The following is an 18,282-nucleotide window of genomic DNA, read 5'->3' on the forward strand; positions in this document are numbered from 1 at the left end:
CAAAAGAAAGTGTGTGGCCAAAGGCTTGGTGGGTGCATGTGTCAGACTTGTCGCCGATCAAATTTATGAGCATTGATCCAAATGTGGCTGTGTGTGAGATGGTGATGAATGGATGTGGTGCTTTGGATCACGCTGGAATCTGACAGGGGTGAGGAGTCATCATATAAAGACCATTATTGGACAAACAAGCCAGGAAAGCAAATGAAGGAGACCCAAGGGGGGCCTGTGGGGGTCCCAAATTAGGCTGGACTGTGTATGTAGTGCCATTGACGGCGATAATCATCCAAATATTTTGGCACGGGAGTCAAAATTATAGCTTATAAAGATAAGTGGTGTCAAAGATGAGTAATTAATGATTTTTTAGTATATTACCTAATATTTTTTATTTTATTTAATCATTATAAATTGATAAGATAATAATAAAGCATTACATGCCATGTGTAAAAACAAGATAAAAAATCTAATTAGACAAGAAAATCAAAGCATTGTGAGATAAATACATAGAAATTAGTCAAAATTATAGCTAATAAAGATAAGTGGTGTCGAAGATGAGTAATTCATCATTTTATAGTATGTTACCAAATATTTTTTCTTTTATTTAATCATTATAAATTGATAAAATAATAATAAAGCATTACATGCCATGTGTAAAAACAAGATAAAAAATCTAATTAGACAAGAAAATCAAAGCATTGTGAGATAAATACATAGAAATTATTCTAGTTAAGTAAATCTTACCATTCTGTCTATTGGCATCCATAATAATTGGTTTTTTTTTTTACTTGTAATCTGGTTGAAACTGTTGAGTGAATAATTAAAAAATAATAAAAACTCAATATTCAAGGCTTTCCATTGGCTAATGAATTTCTAATTCCAAAAGTTTTGTGTTTTTTTTCCCCTCCAATGTATTAAAATAGCAGGGCTACTACCCAATAAATAAATAAACATTTCCCGAAGCCTTATTGACCGCACGCAAACATGCTCAATGTTCTTTTGTTAATACCTATAATCATCCCCGGCGTACAGACGAAAAACAACTGAAACTTATCCTTCTTCTCGATACATTACTCTGTAACTAATGTCAATTAGCGTCGGCGGACTGTACGGCCAAGCGCCGGCGTGGCGAGCGGAGAATAAAAGAAGATGAAAAGTGGCAAAAATCCATTTGCAATTTAAATGGAAATGTAATGAGGCGGCGTGGCAGTGAATTAGTCTGCTGATCAATTGGTCAAGTCAAGCACAAATAGGTAAACAAACAAATCTATTAGCCTCCTGCTCCACCTCCTCCCCGCTCAAGTCGCAAAGTATTGGAGGATCAGCCAGTGAGTGTGTAGTGCGCTCTCACCAGGAGGCTCCTCCAACAAACACATGCTTCAAGTGCTCAATGCACAAGTGTAAACATACACCCACACCCACACACACCCACACAAACACACACCCACTGTTACATAGACCCCACTGTGAGTGCCCTTCCCAGCTTGTTACACACATAGTTAAGCCCAGCAAGGTTCTTTACAGAAGCAGTGGAGAGAGTCCAAGTAGTCACTAGTCACAACAAAGTTCTAAGGACTCTGCCCTAATCCATTTTAGTTAGTATTCTAAAGCTGGAATCCCCTTCCCAAAAATAAGAAATAAAAAACAGGTAAGGATATTATATTAGTAAGTGGTCATGTTTTTTTGGGGGGAGATTTTTCTTGTTTAGAGTATTAAGAGGGAAAATTATTTGTTGATAGCTCATTCACTGGCATTGATGGCGTCCAATCCACCTGAACTGGGTGGGTTGGAGGCAATAGGGTTGCCAAATAATCCGTGCAAATGCTTGATTGCATAGAACAACAATTTAGATATATTAAAATAAGTACAGTTGTTGTTTTTTTGGAGATTTTCTTTGTTTGGGGGTTATGTAGCAAGCATTTTTTTTAGCTTATTCATTGCCATTGATGTCCAATCCACTTTACCTCAGAGGGATGGCAGTACAAGGCTGGCTAATATTCAAGTCTGCACATTAGCTAAAGAATTGTTTTGCTGGAATGGTCCTTTTTGGAGGTTATGTTTTCAGGAAATCGTTTTTGGTAGCTTATTGACTGTTGTTGATGACGGTTAGATGTCCAATTGACTGGAATTGGGAGGGTTGGCATCAATAGGGCTAGCTAATGGTCGAGTCCACAGAAGGATGTTACATTAGCCATGTTTTTTTTGGTGCAAATTTCTTTTTTGGAGGTTGTGCAACAAATAAATGTCTTTTTTTTGTCAGTCAGTAGAGCTCACAGAATAACTAGTTTTTTCTAACTGATAGGACTGGCAAATGGATTGGACGTCTGTGGCAGTGAATGGCAGCCAATGTTGTAGACGGAGAGATATGTTGGATTGTAAAATGTCTTTGCACATGTCCTTGCCCTCAAAAGCTAAGGGTAATATCCTCCCCTGCTTCCAAAGTGGAGATGGAGGCACTTTTCTCTGTTCGTTGAACATGCAGGCGCCATGAAATCACTTTGGAAAGAAATGCTGAAGCTGTCAAGCTAGTCTCGTGTCACCATGTTATCATAACAAAAGCACAATGTGTTTAAATGAAGCCATTTCAATGTTGTCCTTGGGAAGATTCTTTGACATTTGATGGAAAGTGCCACCTTTTTCTGGGATTTCCAATCAGCCGTGGATCAAATGCACAATTATTTATTGATCAAATATATTATTCTCATTTTTGTAGTCCTCAATGTAAACAGATGTAATTTTTATCTGGAAATGCGGTTCACAAATGATTGTTAAACAAAAAAATGGTTTGTTTTTACGCGCATATCTTTTTGTTTCTTCCTACAATTACAAAATGAAACATCAGCATACTTAAAGATGTCGACCTGCATATCGAAAATAAAAGACTACAAACGAGGAAACATCAGGTTAATACAGGATGAAGAAAAGATGCAGAGGAAGAAGAGAAGAATCTTTTTAAAGAACGCCATTTGTAAAACAAGGAGTTTTGATCCAGATTATAGGGCAACAATGCCACAATCCCTCATGTTCATTCCTGTAATGCGCTGTGAAGAAGAGGATTTCTACTTTATTGTGAAGGAATGCATGGAGGCTGTCTCCGTCGCTGTCTGCCCGCCTATTTAGGAAACATTTCCCTCCTCCTGAGGCCAGGTGTAATCCCTGCATGGTGGAAGCGCCGACGCCTTCAGCCAAATGCTCCTCATCAGCCTTATAACGAACGCTTCAAGTATTTCCAGTTGTACCACCGGGGGGAAAACTCCCTCAATCCCATCTCAAGCTTTCTTCCATATTCGACTGTTGCTGCTTTTCTGAAGGGGTCTCTGTCCTTTTCCAGCAACAATGAAGGGATTCTCTAAATTGCCTCTAATGACTTCTAAATAGACAAGCTAGATGTACTCTAGAATTAATATCTTTTAATATTAACAACACAGCAACTCTGTTATATTAACACTTATGGTGCTCATTCAAGAAACAACTTTATGCATTCATTTTTCAAACTGTTTATCCTCAAAAGGGTCACAGGGGGTCCTTGAGTCTATCCCGGATAACTACAAGCACCAGGCTAGTGATAATCGCATAAAGACGAACAACCATTCATGTTAGTGGCAATTTAAGAAAATAAACGAATGATATAATTCTAGTTGAATATAGATAGCCTCAAAAATTCCAACCACTTACAGATAATACAGATGATTAGATACACTACCTTAAAATTTAAGATGTTTAATCTCAATTCAAGAGTAAGACAACTCCTCTTAAAAACCACTGACTGCCAGATATGCTTTTACTACTCTTTTTTGCATAGATTTCCCATTGTAAGGTTAAAACGGAGAGACAACAAATCTATCATCTGCATCCCAGTGGAATTATAAATTGAAAAAAAACTATACAAGAAGGCATTGGGTTTCAATGTACATGACTTACTAGAGTTAGACTTTGGACCAGCAAAACAAATCTTAACATCGTAAAAAACACCTGTCAACTTCGGCCTATCGCGATAATAAACGGTACAAATGGTCAGTCAAAAATGTTCCCCAAAGTGGACGTAGTGGTCAATCAATCAGTTGGACGACTTTTGTATGCACAAAATTCAAGATTCTGTAGATATCACTGTATGACGCTGAGAGCTTGACTGTCTGGGTACATTGCTTGCTGACATGCTATATTTGTATATAGGTAATAGGTGTTGTTATACAGACACATGCTGGATTCAGACCGTCAGCTATTGGACGTCTATCACTGTCGACGGCAAAGACAAACGACCATTCAATATCAGCCCTCCCATTGCCAATCGAATTGACATCTCTCGCCATCAGTTGAAGTGAAAGAGTTAATTGCCACAACTATTTGCTTCATTAGCGCTGTTAGCTCTATTGCTAATGAACAGGGTCAAGCTACTTCATTGATGATAATTGGCAGAGCTAACGTGCCGGATCCAATGATTTTGACACTTTCTATAGATTTGCGGACTACGACGGCGGAATGGACAATAAGACGCGAGACAATTTTCCTTTTTTTTCTGGTCCTCGAAGTGCCGCCGGCTTAAAAGGAGTAAGCCCTCAACTTTGGGAAAGTCATCCGTGGCTTACCGTGTAGCAAAGCAGATACAGTGGGATTGTTTGGAAAGTAAGACAGATGTTGGAGAGGAAGTGAGAGGATTGCCCTGACGGCTTTACATGGACAGAGAGAGTTTCCCCACCACTTGACGAGATTGCCTTAATTGAGGGAAGACGCTAAGTAAGACCAAGAGCCACACCTGAGTCCAAAGGCATTAGGAAGATTAGCCCAAGAATGTGGAGATTATCTTTAAGTGAGTCTAATGCCTATTTTAAACATTGGAATCGGTGGGGGGGGGGGGGGGGGTGGGGGGAGAGAGAATTAGCAATTACTTTTACATAGGTTTTACTGGTGGTGGGGTTTTTTTTGTTGGATTAAATCAACAACAAGCAACAGTTACACTATTGATCTACTCTAGTTTTGGTCAACTAGAAGATTTGACCCATCAGTTAGTGAAAGACAAAAGATAAGTAGGCTGCTTGAATTGTGGACAAGTTGGAAAATTAAATGTTTAAAAAAGTAGTTCAATATGATACATTAGGAGCAGAACTCAAGGCCTGAGAACTAGATTTATTCTGCTATATTATTTTCTTATGGGTCAGGAAAGTCAATAAAGTGCATTGTGGCTTCTTTAAATAAATATCAATACAATTTTGGGGTGACCAATCATTAAAAGGAAAAAAAAAATCGAAGTACTTGAAAATAAATAATATTTACAGTTAAAAAATGAAATAGATTTTTAAAAAGATAAGATTTACCTGATTTAGTGTGTTTAAATGATTACTTCTTATTCCAACATTTTGATTGCTGCCAACCCTCCCAGTCCAAATGGATTAGACCTCAATTAAAATTAAAATTGCATTTGCCTATTTTTGTACTAAAAAAGGTTCAATTCACAAAATTGAAACACAAATTAATTGAATACATATAGTACATATTCAATTTCCATAACTAATAAAATGCAATTAAATCAATTTTGATGTCCTACAAAGGAAGCTAATTTGTAATATTTGATAAATCCCAAAAGTTGACGAAACCCTGAGCGCATCCTGCATATCTGACACTATTATTGGTCTCCTGCAGCAAACTTGAAGCCCCCCCCCCCCCCCCCCCCCCCCAAATGATCTCACCTTTCTCTTCCACCCAACTCTTGTTCTCTCACCCTTTCTTTTTACGGCATCTCTACTTTTTTGGGGGGGTTCTCTTTAGGTGGATTAAGGCAGAGGGGCTTTTGTTTAGATAAAGCGAAGGATTAGGGAGAGATTTGCCCCCATAAAGTTGTGGGCTTGATGGGCCTTTTATCCCCGCATGTCCCTAAAGCTGTGTTGCCTCTGGATTAGGACAATACAATGGGGCCCCTTGTGCGGAGGGATGTGGGCCAGGGGAGAGAAAGAGAAGAGCCCGGGCAAGAAAAGAAAAAAAGAAATGCGACAGAGGAATTGAGACGAGGCAGAAGTGAAGGAAGGAATTGATGGAGGAAGGGGCAGGGGGGGCGGTCCTTCAACTACTAGGGCCGGGGTGTCAAACTCAATTTGGTTCGCGGGCAACATTAATGCAGACTTCTACGTCTCATGTGGGACGGACCTTTTTTTTTTTTTTTACCAAAAAAGGTAACCTACTGGCAGACATTGATTGGTCACCCCCTGGTAAAAATGGATAGGATGTCTAGTGTCGTCAATGGCAGTGAGATTCCCAGTTAAAATGATTCGTAGTCAATGGGAGGGAGGGAATTAATTTTGCCTGACTTCACTGTGATTTTAGGATACTTATGGGACATCTTCTGTAAAATGTGGGAACATTTTCTATTGCTTTTGGGCAAATTTTTGGGCTAATTCCAGTGTTGGTTGCTTTTTTTTTGGCATTTCCAGGAGACTTCTTGTTGGTTTTGGGGGTTTTTAAAATGCCTTGTTAACATAAGAAATGAAGCAAAGTGCATTAATGCACGCATTTCAAGGAGATATCACAAAATTATTGCTTAAAAGCGCCCCTGAAGAAAAAATAAAAGCTTTTAATTTTCTAATGTACAATATAAACGAGCTAAAAAAAAGGTCCGGCAGATCCTTTTGTTTGACACCAACTTTGAACTTGTTCGAATAAACGGAGGATTCAGCGACGGCGGCCTAAATCAATTTGGCTACAGCGCCTTGAAAAATAAATAAAGGCTACGGGCAGCTTTCTTACTGCTAAAGTGTGCTAATAATGCGTCAAGGAGGCAGCTCAAGGCAAATTGCTTAGGAAAAGAAAGGCGCCCCCGCAAGTCGTCCATTTTGAAGCACACATCAAAATGATTAATTGCCGCGGGATGAACAGATGCTGAAATACCCTTGAATGGTGCCGCCGAGGCCCGCTCTTGCAGGATTGGGCAAACTAATGTATTCATGAAGTTGCGGAAAAATCATTAAGGCTATTAATTAGCTATTAGGAGCATCATTCAATGGACGACGTGTTAAGAGTGGTCTGGTGGAATGTCTGACGGACGTTTTATGGGAACATTTGGGCTTGGCTCATTTTGGAAAGAGACAAAAAAAAAAGTGTGCTCTTTTGTTTACATGTCGGGGGAAATGGCTTGAAACTTTTGAAAGTCAGTTTCCGGGAGAGATGGAATGGATTGGACGGCTGTTGCCATCAATGGTACGGAAACATGACTATTCAATGCCAGTTTGAAGGAATTGGACGTACGTACAGTATTTTGTTTTAATGCAGTAACATTGGTAAAAAGGAATTTTTCGTAAAAGTATACAATAGGTCGCAACCTCGTAAATTCGTGCATAAATGTCCCGCCCCACCATCCAATTTTACATATATGTATGACAAGAATATGAAACAAATCTGAAGCCACACCCCAAAAAAAGACATAGGAAGTCCGCCATTTTGGTTTGAAGTTGCGATGAACTAAAAATATACAATTGGCACGTTTTCAAAAAGTCATCTAGTTTCACGTTACACCACCAAATTCTACTTCGACTATCATAAGTACACACACCAAAAAGTTTGGAGAACTGATAACTAAAACAACAACGAAAGTCAGCCATTTTGGAACAGGCATTTTTTAGTCTATACATCTCAAAAAGACAAAACCTCAAAAGGGGAAAATAAGCTTTTGGTATTTCTCTCAGTTGTGGGTCTTTTTTTTCTAGAAACGCATCACCACAGGGGTAAGGCCAACTGTTTTGGGGACATTTAAACTGGTCAGCTCTCGCTGCTCTTTAAGGAGCTTTGGGTGGAGAGGCGCTCAGAAGAAACTCTTTCTCGCTTTAATTGCTTTAGAGACGCTCCTTACAAAGAGACAGTGGCCAGATTTACCTCCCGTTTAAGTTCTTATTTCCATTGGTTCACAAGTTAATCCTCTTTTTTCTCGTGGAGAGTGAGCGAGAGAGCAAGAGAGAGAAAGAGAGAGAGAGAGAGAGAAAAGGGGGAGAGAGAATTACAGAGATGAACTTTGAGTGAAAATCGATTATAAAAATGGTCAAGATCAATAAATATAAATACACTGTCAAAAAATTCTATTCCAAACAAGTTTGTTTTCCTAATATTGATCAAATGATATATAAAAGAGTCATTAAGAATGAGTTTTAATCGCAAAATATTTTCATTGATTTAAATTATTGTTTATTTCTGTATTTGACGACCTATAATAAGATATATAAAATATATTAAGGGAAAATGTCCTTTAAATTAGGTTTGAACACATCCCAAATTCCACATTTAATGCTTGTTGTTCCTCTAATAAACCAAATTATTTGATAAAAACTCAATTTAAAAAAAAAAATAATCACCCATGCAAAGAGAGTAGAGTTATTCCCTAAAATAATGTATTTCAATTCTCATGACTATGTAAATGCATTCTTCTAATCCACAAAATAGGCAATATCAATCTAAAAAATGATAGTTTGAAATGACCGGATATATTTTCCAAATAAAAACCTAGCAGCCAAACTAATTGTTCTCCCATCGTCACTTTGGCCTTTTTCCGAGAATGTCTCCACAAGCAAAAATATGCAAGCCTCTACATTAAAAGGCTACTTTGCGCTGCCCTTAATTCCCAACCTAAACGGTTTTGCTCCGGGAGAAGAAATCCCCCCCTCACACCCCCAGCAAAAAGAAGGAGAAGAAGAAGAAGAGAAAAAAAGCCTTCAAGAAGAGAAGGGCATTATTGCCGTAATCCTCTTACCCGCAGTCATTTTAAGACAGGGGTTTTTGGCGGCTGAGGTGGCGTCTCGTCTTCCCTCTCCCATCCCAAATCCTTCCAGGAGACTCACTGGCTCGCTCGCTCGCTCGCTCGCTCTCGAAGGCAGCCGGTGCAAATGCAACCAAAATTGCGCACCGCTGCTTCCTTCCCATCACCAAAAAGTACATTTGAATGAGGGAAAAAAATGGCTAATATATTTCTTATTTAACCTCTTATTGCCCGAATTTGCAATGGACAAATATAGATGAAAAATTGGAGGAATAGCTTGTAAAAATTGAATTCTATACAAATAATATAGAAAGTGAAATTGAGAAAATACAGCTAAAGATGAGGAAATGCTAAAATAAATGAAGCCATGAAAAGATGAAAATAAATACATAAGTCATTCTTTCATTTTTCATATCACTTTTCCGGGGGTGCTGGAGCCGGCCAATTGCAGGGAAATAATTATTTATTCAAATTATTGTTTTGAAAAATGACCCGATTAGAGGGGGAGGTTAATAAATAAATTCCTTTTATTTTATGAAAATGTCTATTTCTTTTTCATGGCTTTAGTATCTCTTGATTTTCCCATTATATAAAGATTTTTAATATATATTTATTTAAATTATAATTATTACATAACTGTAAATATTCCCTATTTGTTTTTAAATGAACCATGTTAACTGTAAATTTGGGCAGAGAGAGGTCAACTTGATAGCTACCATTGACGACTATAGACGTCCAATCTATCCAGTTCAAAAAAACAAAGTAAGCAGAAGAAAAACAATTATGCCTTTGCAAAATGATTCCAAGTTGCACATTGATTGACGTCCCGAGTGGCCAATCACAAAGCAGGAGGCTCCTTTATAAAAATCCCTCCTCCTTTCAGTGCCACACGCAGAGAGCTCGCGTCGCGCCCACTGTGGACTTGAGACCAGATAAGACACGCACGAAAGCCCGCAACACTTAGCGTGGAAAAAGACTTCCGCTGTGACAGACAGCTGACTCGCATTAAAAAAAAGGTAAGCGAACAGCATCGCATTTGGCCATTTCACCTCGAGTTACGAACTTTCACTAAGACTTGGTTTGTTTTCAAAGTCCGAAGTGACTTTCTAAACAGTGCAGCTTTTAATTGCGAAAAACTGGTTCCTGTTTGCGATTCGTGTTTTGGGAGTTGTAAGTAAAATTAATTTAATTTTAAAAAAAGGCAAGTAAGGTGCTTGAATCACGTGATTCGTTTCAGACAATTGATGGTGTTTTTTTTAAGTTAAAAGGACAAAACAAAAATATTGACATATGCATGCATCATTGCAGAGAATTATTTTTTTCAATTTATGTATGGTGATATTTATGTAAAAAAAGTATCATTTCGATCTAATCAATGTAAGATGTTTTCAAATGACCATTTTAATGACAACCCACTAAGAAAATGCACTTTAAAAAATATGTTGGTCCAAAGTCCCTCATGCAGATTAAAAAATACATGAGAATAAATGCAAGCGTTCAGTAATATTAAAGTTAAAGCCCTGAAGAATTTTAATCAAATAATATGTTTAGTCAATTACATTGTAATAGCATTAAATTATGATGTTTATTCGATTCCAAAAAGATTTTCATATGACTTCCAATTGTATTTTCTTCCATAAAACAATTTAAATGAACCGTTTTTTTTAAATTACGTTTGAAAATATATTCTTAAGGGGAAAAAATATTTGAAATTGACATATTATTCGCCTGATTTTCTATATATATTTTTCGTTTTCCTTAAATAAGTGTTTTATCAAATAGTCAATAGATTCTATATATTTTAAATAGCAAGGTCCTAAAAGGCCTTTTTCAATTTAAGATCTAAAGAACGAAGAATTATTCCACTTTACAACATTCAAATCTTAAACAACTTTTCTATTCCCCCTTTAAATGTGACGTCACATTCCCCAATCCCACTTTCACATTCAAATACCAAGATGAATTTATCATCTGCCATCGACGGCTATAGACGTCCGACTTTTTTTTGCTCCCAGCTCAAATAAATTTGACGTCCATTACCGTCCATGGCATCCAATAGGTTGTCCCGTCCCCGTGCGACCGTGGTGAGCCCCTAACAGCTTGTCCGAGCCCCCGGGGTTGCACGGCGCTATCAAATTCCATTTGTCCTCATTTATCCGGATCAAAAGCCTTGCAACTGTACATGCCAATTTCCATAATGACAATTTGCAAATCGAAGCATCGAGGACCCCCCGTAGCAACGAACATACCATTGGTCAAAAGCCATCCCCAAAAATGTACATCCGTTCAATCCCATCCCAGAATTAGCACCATACAGTCAGTTTAAATAGTAAAAAAAGGCCTGTGCATGTGTCAGCGTTGATGATAAATGGGGGCCCTTTTGCAGTCGAAACCTATTTGCACTTCCATTAGACGGGGAGCCAAATGGGGATCAACGTGCATATTTTTACCCGCAGAGAAGCCATACATCTCCGCCAAAATGTTGGCCGGGGGCGATGGGATAAGAGGCCGCTAGAGAGGGGAGACGAGGAGGGCTAGGGTGGGGTGGGGGGTATTGCATGGGATACTTGCGGGGGCACTCAAATCAAATACTTGAGGGAGGAAAGTAAATGTTTAGCCAAGCACCTTCTGTCCCGACGAATTAAACTACTCCCCGCTGGCATTTGATCACATTCATCATCACGCAGTCTGCAAAGAAGTTCCACAATAATAAAATAATTTAGATGACTTATATTATGTATGAGGGTGTGTATACGTATTGCCATTTAAAATAACTATTACTATATTGTGAATTATTACTATTAGGTATTTTTTTTACAAATTTTGTAGCTGGGTATGATGACAATTAGGCTTTTGTTGAGTCAATGACGATGACAAAGCCTATGTCCGATTATTGTTATTATATTATGAATGTGGAATTGACAAAATATGCAGGACTATGGTAATAAATCTATTTTTAAATGAATGTATAAAGTTGTTGATATGCAATCATTGGATAAAAATTGCTTTGGCTAAATGTGTTTTTATACATTTTATATATTTTATGTGAAATATACGAGTGTAAATGAGGAAACTATGTTTTACAAACGTAAATATTTACAAGGGGTGCATCAAAAATTCGTTTTTTATAAATGATGTATTATAATAAATCAAATATTTCATTGAAAACTCAGTAAACATACATAAAAGTTACATTATATATAATCGAATAATTATTGTTACACTCATTTAAACCAAATGTATCGAATAATTTCAATTTTTAAAAGGTTGCATTTGCTTTAGATGCTGAAAAAAATACACATTTTCATATTAAACTATCTGTAAAAGGAAAAAAACGAGCCAAACGAAAAAGATAACAAATTTGAGCATGTGTGGGGCCCCTCCTGCCACTCCTCCCCTCCTCCCTATTAATACTCCTATTAATACATATCTAATCGTGCCCTCAAGCAACCTATCTAACACTGAAAGGCGACACCAAAGCAGAATGAAGCATCTGCCCATCCACAACCATTCATACAACGACCTCAAAAGGCGTCACCATAGCAAATCATTTTAAAATGTAGAAATTAATCAACGCCTTTTTAAAGCAAATCTTTTCAATAGGGATTTGGCTTCCAGGGGATCGCATTCATGAATAAGGCATCCGTCACGGTTCATTACGGCAACGAGTGGTAATTGCCCCCAATTAAAACCCCTTTGTATAATTAATGGAACGAGCAGAGCGATAATTGGATGTTAATGGATAACTCGTTCGACATTAACACGCAGGGTGGGCTTCCCAAGATGTCATAAAGTCGCAAAAATATGTATTTTTCTCTCCCCCAATCCAGAATGCAGCACTACGGCGTGAACGGCTACTCGTTGCACGCCATGAACTCCCTGAGCGCCATGTACAACCTCCACCAGCAGGCGGCGCAACAGGCCCAGCACGCTCCCGACTACAGACCCTCCGTGCACGCGCTCACCTTGGCGGAGAGACTTGCTGGTAATTGAGTACACGATGTATAAACATGTATGAATGCATATATAAGCGGTTGAACTCCATTTATGCTGTGGACGGCAGTAGATGTCCAATTCATATAACTGTAAATGGCCAAAAATCAGCAGAAAGCAACCAACACAGCCCAGAAATCCCCCAAATCAATAGGTAATGATCCAAAGAGATGACCTCTCACTACCCTAAAATGACAACAATATACATCCAATTCACTTAAAGTGCATTAACGCCATTGACGGAGATAGATGTCAAACCCATCTGAAACTGGATTGGACCTCTCTCAGCGTCAAAGAAGCAGTTTGCTTGCGTACGTGCGCAATAAAAGTCGCCGTGTTTTGTCTTTCCAACGGCTGCGCATTTCAAGACATCATCCTGGAGGCTCGTTACGGCTCGCAACATCGCAAACAGCGCCGCAGCCGCACGGCCTTCACCGCCCAACAATTGGAGGCCCTGGAGAAGACCTTTCAGAAGACGCACTACCCCGACGTGGTGATGCGCGAGCGGCTGGCCATGTGCACTAACCTGCCCGAGGCTCGTGTACAGGTAAGCCCGTAAAACATACTTCCTTAAGTACGCAAAGTCACTACTTTTTGCACCTACATAGTTTCTAAACTACTATGATGATGAATTTTTTAAACAATGAATTCTACATAGGTACTACACAAATACAGGTGATACGTATTGGTGAATAGAGATTAAGAAAATTGACCACCCAGCGACCCAAGAATGGAAAAAAAAGGAATTATCAAAATAATTTTTTATCCCATGAGTTTTCCTGTTTCACATTTACCGGTAAAACGAAATATTAAGTAAAATGGATATGATGGAATTTTTTCCCCACAATATAGTTTTATGCCACATTTACAATTGATATTTGACGTTTCCAGTAACTTAAACTTCATGTATTGAAATGTAAATACGCAGCTTATTTTTAGTCTATTTTTATCTCATTTAAATGCTTTCACTTGAAACACTTTCATAGAACCACAAGCACTACAACTATTACCCCACACAAACAAACAGTGACATTTCATGTGCACAATGACTTAAAATATCCATCACTTGATGTTAGAATACCCCTTTTTTGTCAATCAACATACTGTATATATAATGCAATGTGAATTTGTTAAATGCAAATGTGATACACTTGAAAAAAAAGATGAATTCCTTACATTCTAATTCATATTTGAAGGTTTAAGCAGGGCTTGTACTATAAAACCATCAGACTAAACTAGACTGCAATCCTTGATTCAATTCTAGCTTTAAATTACATTAAAAAACTTCTATCTTAGTAATCAAAAAAAGTACTCACCCCTCATTTCTTGTTTTCATCTCTCACGGCTTATTTGTTGTTGTTGTTTTAGGTTTGGTTCAAGAACCGCAGGGCCAAGTTTCGTAAGAAGCAACGCAGCCTCCAAAAAGAGCAACTGCAGAAACAAAAGGAAACGAGCGATGAAGCGGGAGCCGAGAAGGAGGCCGCCACCGACGTCCACCCGGACCCCCGCTTACCTCCGTGCACCTCCGCTTCCCCGGAGACGGAAGGGCCGTCCGTCCCGCCGCCGGACGCCGAACTCAACGTGACGTCGGCCGAGCAGTCCGCCGGCGAGTCTGCGGCGGAAGATAACGGCACGGATAAGGAAGATGACAGAAAATGCCTGCCAGAGGAGATGCAAAATGAGCGAGAGGGGACACCCGTAGATGTTTCTTCACCTTGCAGACTCAGCCCCAAAGCAGGTGGGAACACGTAATCATCTATGGTCACTTTTAAGTGGATCCTTTCATTGTACTGCATTTGCATCCTCAATAATTCAATGATAATATAATAATTGATTCTTTGTGTTCAATTTGGGGGCTTTTGAAAATCTACAGTTGATTACATTTCACACAAAGCAACAAAAAATTCAAATGAAATGTTGATGTTTGCTGAGGAATTGCAGACATTTGAATAAAAACCCTTTTTGGGAATAAACAAAACGACATTTTTGCAGTGTATCGATTCAAATGAGCTGCTCACCCAAATCGAATTTGACCTCTAAACTGCAGCCATTTTTCTTCAAAGCTCCATTTTTAACATGGTTAGAAAACACGATTTAGGTAGTCAAAGTCTTGCTATGTATCAGACACAAAAACAAGGTTGATTTTTTTTAAGCTTGCGCTCAATCCCCCAAATTCCAAAATGAACCCAATTTTAAAACAATAATAGTTGTTTTCCTTGATCTGATAAAACTAAGAGAGGCAAGAAAATGTCTATTTTCTTCTCGGCCAACCCCAACAAATTCAAACAACTAAAGTGGACCTCAATTTTCCGACACAAAATCTGAGCTTTCCCCCTATAACTGTCCACCCTCCCCTTTTCCCAGACTCACCTCTGGTCTCTCCATCGGCGACTCCCTCGTCATCAAGCGGGGGCGGCGGCGGCGTCTCCCACTCGTACTCGTCATCCCCACTGAGCTTGTTCCGCCTGCAGGAGCAGTTCCGCCAGCACATGGCCGCCACCAACAACCTGGTGCACTACCCGGCCTTCGACCTGGCCGCCCCTTCTTCGCTGCCCTACCTGGGCATGAACGTCAACATGCCCCCGGCGCCTCTGGGCGCCTTGCCGTGCCAGTCTTACTACCAGTCCTTGTCCCACCACGCCCAGCAGGTGTGGAACAGCCCGCTCCTGCAGGCCTCGGCGGCGTCCGGATTGAGCAATCACAATAGCAAGACCACAAGCATCGAGAACCTGCGGCTGAGGGCCAAACAGCACGCCGCCTCCTTGGGATTGGACACCTTGTCTAATTGAGAGCTTCCAGTCGGGTAGAAAGTGAAAACCAGTGAGGGAGCGGAGACCAATCCGGTTTGGAACTGGAGGTGGAAAACCTGGAGGGAAGAATGTCAGAAGGAAGACACATTTTAAGAAAGTGAAAGACGATGACGGGGGATGTTTACAAGAACAATGTGAATTATGAGGCACTTTTAAAGGATGGAGAGAAGTGGAGCCCTACACATGACATGGTTGATGACAGTTTTTAAAGACAAAAAAAGGCGGGGTTTAAATTGGCAGGTTGTGGGTGCAGAATCGAAATCTAAAATCTCAGTTTTTCTCTATCAAATCCATTTTTCTTGACAGTATTTATCTGTTAACACATAATTTGTGATGACAAAATACTATTGTGTAGCCAACAAACATTTTAATGGATTTGATAGTTAAAGTTTTTTCAATAAATACATTTGTGGCCACAGAACATGGACAATACTAACTTGTGGCTACAAAAAAACCAATTTGCAATCATTACAGAAAGCATGAAATACTCATTTGTGGTGATATATCAATTATTAATGTCCCAATCAGACGCTCAGTACCAGTTTCGGCTATTTGTCAAGTATTGGATTTGGTGACCGATCCAAGACTGGGACTATAAATCAAACCACAAAGCAAATATGTGGCACTATTCCTCTTTAAAAACTAATGATAGTAACCAATAACTGTTTAATATTTGTCAACAGACCATTCTAATTTGTCATATACTACCTGTAATATTTTGACTGGTCTATCAGATCAGCAAAAAACTATCTTGAAACCCTGATAAAAGTGAAAAACAACATTTTCTCAAGAGATGCTATCTTACTTTGTTGCCACATATTAGTATTTTGTGCGCACAGGTTAGCATTTTGCTGTTTTATCGACTGTTTGTTGTAGTCAGAGTTAAATTTCCTCACCATATCATGTGTAGGACTCTATAAATGGAACTGTTGCAAAACGTACGCAACACATGCTGTATGTGAGATGTGAAATCATGTCATATTGTCCTCAACGGACACAAATAGTGACTAATTTATCAGTTTAATGGTCGGTGTTATGCCACTTTGTACAAAAGACTGGCTTGATAATGACTCTGTGATTTCAAGGATTCTATTCTCAGAGCATTTTAATTACATTTGGCTCCAGGGCGTGCGAAATAATGAACGTGGCTATAGTACCGGTTAAATGGCGATTGACGTTCGTTGCATTTGGACCTTTTATTGCCGTCAATTAATTCAATTAAAAGAGGAAATATGCTGCTCTTAAGTGAAAGCACTTCTGACAATTTATTGGAAATAGTCACCAGATTAGAAGGGGGAAAAAAACATGCACATTATTTTAAATATACAATTTAAATGTTTACGAATAAGGTAATATTAAAGCATTCTACTGTTGTATAGTTAAGGATTTTAGCTGTGAGAATGTATTTAGATGATTTTTTTTTAATTTTTCCGGTTCTACTATTTAAGTTGAGCTGTTGTCTGCCCTTTTGTCTTTGTCCACAAATTGGTCCAGTGATTTGTGATGAGTAGACAATGATATAAAATGTACAGAATATGTTTTCTTTCCTCTCCCTGAAAAGTAGACGTAGTATTGTCGTCAAATATGTACAAATAAAAAAAACTGCTTGAAAATGTGGATACTGAAGTTACATTTTTTACCCTAATAAAAACAAAAATCTTGACCCAAAATGAAATAAATTTTAAAAAAGGTTATAGAAACAAACAACTTTGTAAATGAAGGCCAAAACAAAGTGAATAATGACAATAATTCCAATTTTGGGCTCCCTTTGCGGAAACCAAGAAATTCATTAACACAGGGGAAGATGCCCCCTACTACAAATAATTTAGTGAAGCAGGCGCAAAAGGGAATTATTAAAAAAAATGAGCAATATAATCTGGAAAATAAAAAGTGCTAAACCCTCCCCAATGAATTAGCAGGCCATTATCCTGAAGAATGACGGCCTGGGGCGGTGATTATGCTGCTATTATATCTTTAACAGCATGGTTTGTCAAAACGCACACACACACACACCCTACTGCTAAACACACAACCACACACACACACACACACATGAAGGCAGCTCGTCTTTTCGACTAGTTTCCACAAAAGAAAATGTTCATAGTTGACCATTTCTTTTTGCAATGAGTCAAGTTAAATACATGCCCTACAAAAAAAAATAAACAAGCAAATTTAGACAATTTCGAGGTCACGTATTAATCTAATAATCAATTAGTTTACTTATGATAAAGAAAAAAATTGGTCCTCATCAAGTTTAAACTAAAAAAAAACCCAAAATCTAATTTGAAGCCAAAAAACAAACAAACACTAAATAAACGAGCTAACCAGATTAGCATCATAACACATCACCCTGACCTTGTATTGTTTCATGACTAAAATCCACATAGTTAAAAATAAATAAATCATCCAAGGGCATCCGGAATGCACCAATGATACAATAGCAGAGTGAAATGTCCTTGTTATCCACAGCCTGTCCGGGTGGTACAGGCGCAATTTTCTCCCACGAGGCCCGAGACCAGTTAAGGTAACATAATACTAGAGTCCTGAGTGTTCTCAAACACATCATACACACACACACGCCCGAGGGCTGAACAGGGATTGCTAGATTGTACTGCTGCAGGGTCAAGTGCCCTTGATGCTGGATCAGGCTGCTTATTTTCACCATTAAAGCTACACACACACAAAAAAAACCCAAACTCGCTCGCCATTTCAGGGGACACATTTAACAAAGACTAGTTTTGATTGACATATTTT

General features: G+C 38.7%; 1 protein-coding gene and 1 long non-coding RNA gene across 2 annotated transcripts in view; one reads left to right on the plus strand and one right to left on the minus strand.

The window, feature by feature from the left end:
* The window catches only part of LOC144201604 (uncharacterized), a 27,724-nt gene extending 13,347 nt beyond the window's left edge, over window positions 1-14,377 (minus strand). Inside the window, exons 1-2 of the long non-coding RNA XR_013327367.1 lie at window positions 14,232-14,377; window positions 14,035-14,149 (exon numbers count right to left, since the gene is read on the minus strand). This is a non-coding gene — a long non-coding RNA (uncharacterized LOC144201604). The remainder of the gene's footprint in view (window positions 1-14,034; window positions 14,150-14,231) is intronic.
* On the plus strand, window positions 9,621-17,141 carry LOC144201603 (diencephalon/mesencephalon homeobox protein 1-A-like). Its single transcript, XM_077724344.1, has 5 exons — window positions 9,621-9,741; window positions 12,556-12,710; window positions 13,087-13,265; window positions 14,087-14,456; window positions 15,083-17,141. Exons 2-5 carry the CDS (start codon window positions 12,557-12,559, stop codon window positions 15,505-15,507), a joined length of 1,128 nt encoding a protein of 375 aa, XP_077580470.1. The 5' UTR covers window positions 9,621-9,741; window position 12,556; the 3' UTR covers window positions 15,508-17,141.
* Window positions 17,142-18,282: the final 1,141 nt, after the last annotated feature.

Source organism: Stigmatopora nigra, chromosome 9 (genome assembly GCF_051989575.1).
Source record: "Stigmatopora nigra isolate UIUO_SnigA chromosome 9, RoL_Snig_1.1, whole genome shotgun sequence".
NCBI classification, from domain to species: Eukaryota; Metazoa; Chordata; class Actinopteri; order Syngnathiformes; family Syngnathidae; genus Stigmatopora; species Stigmatopora nigra.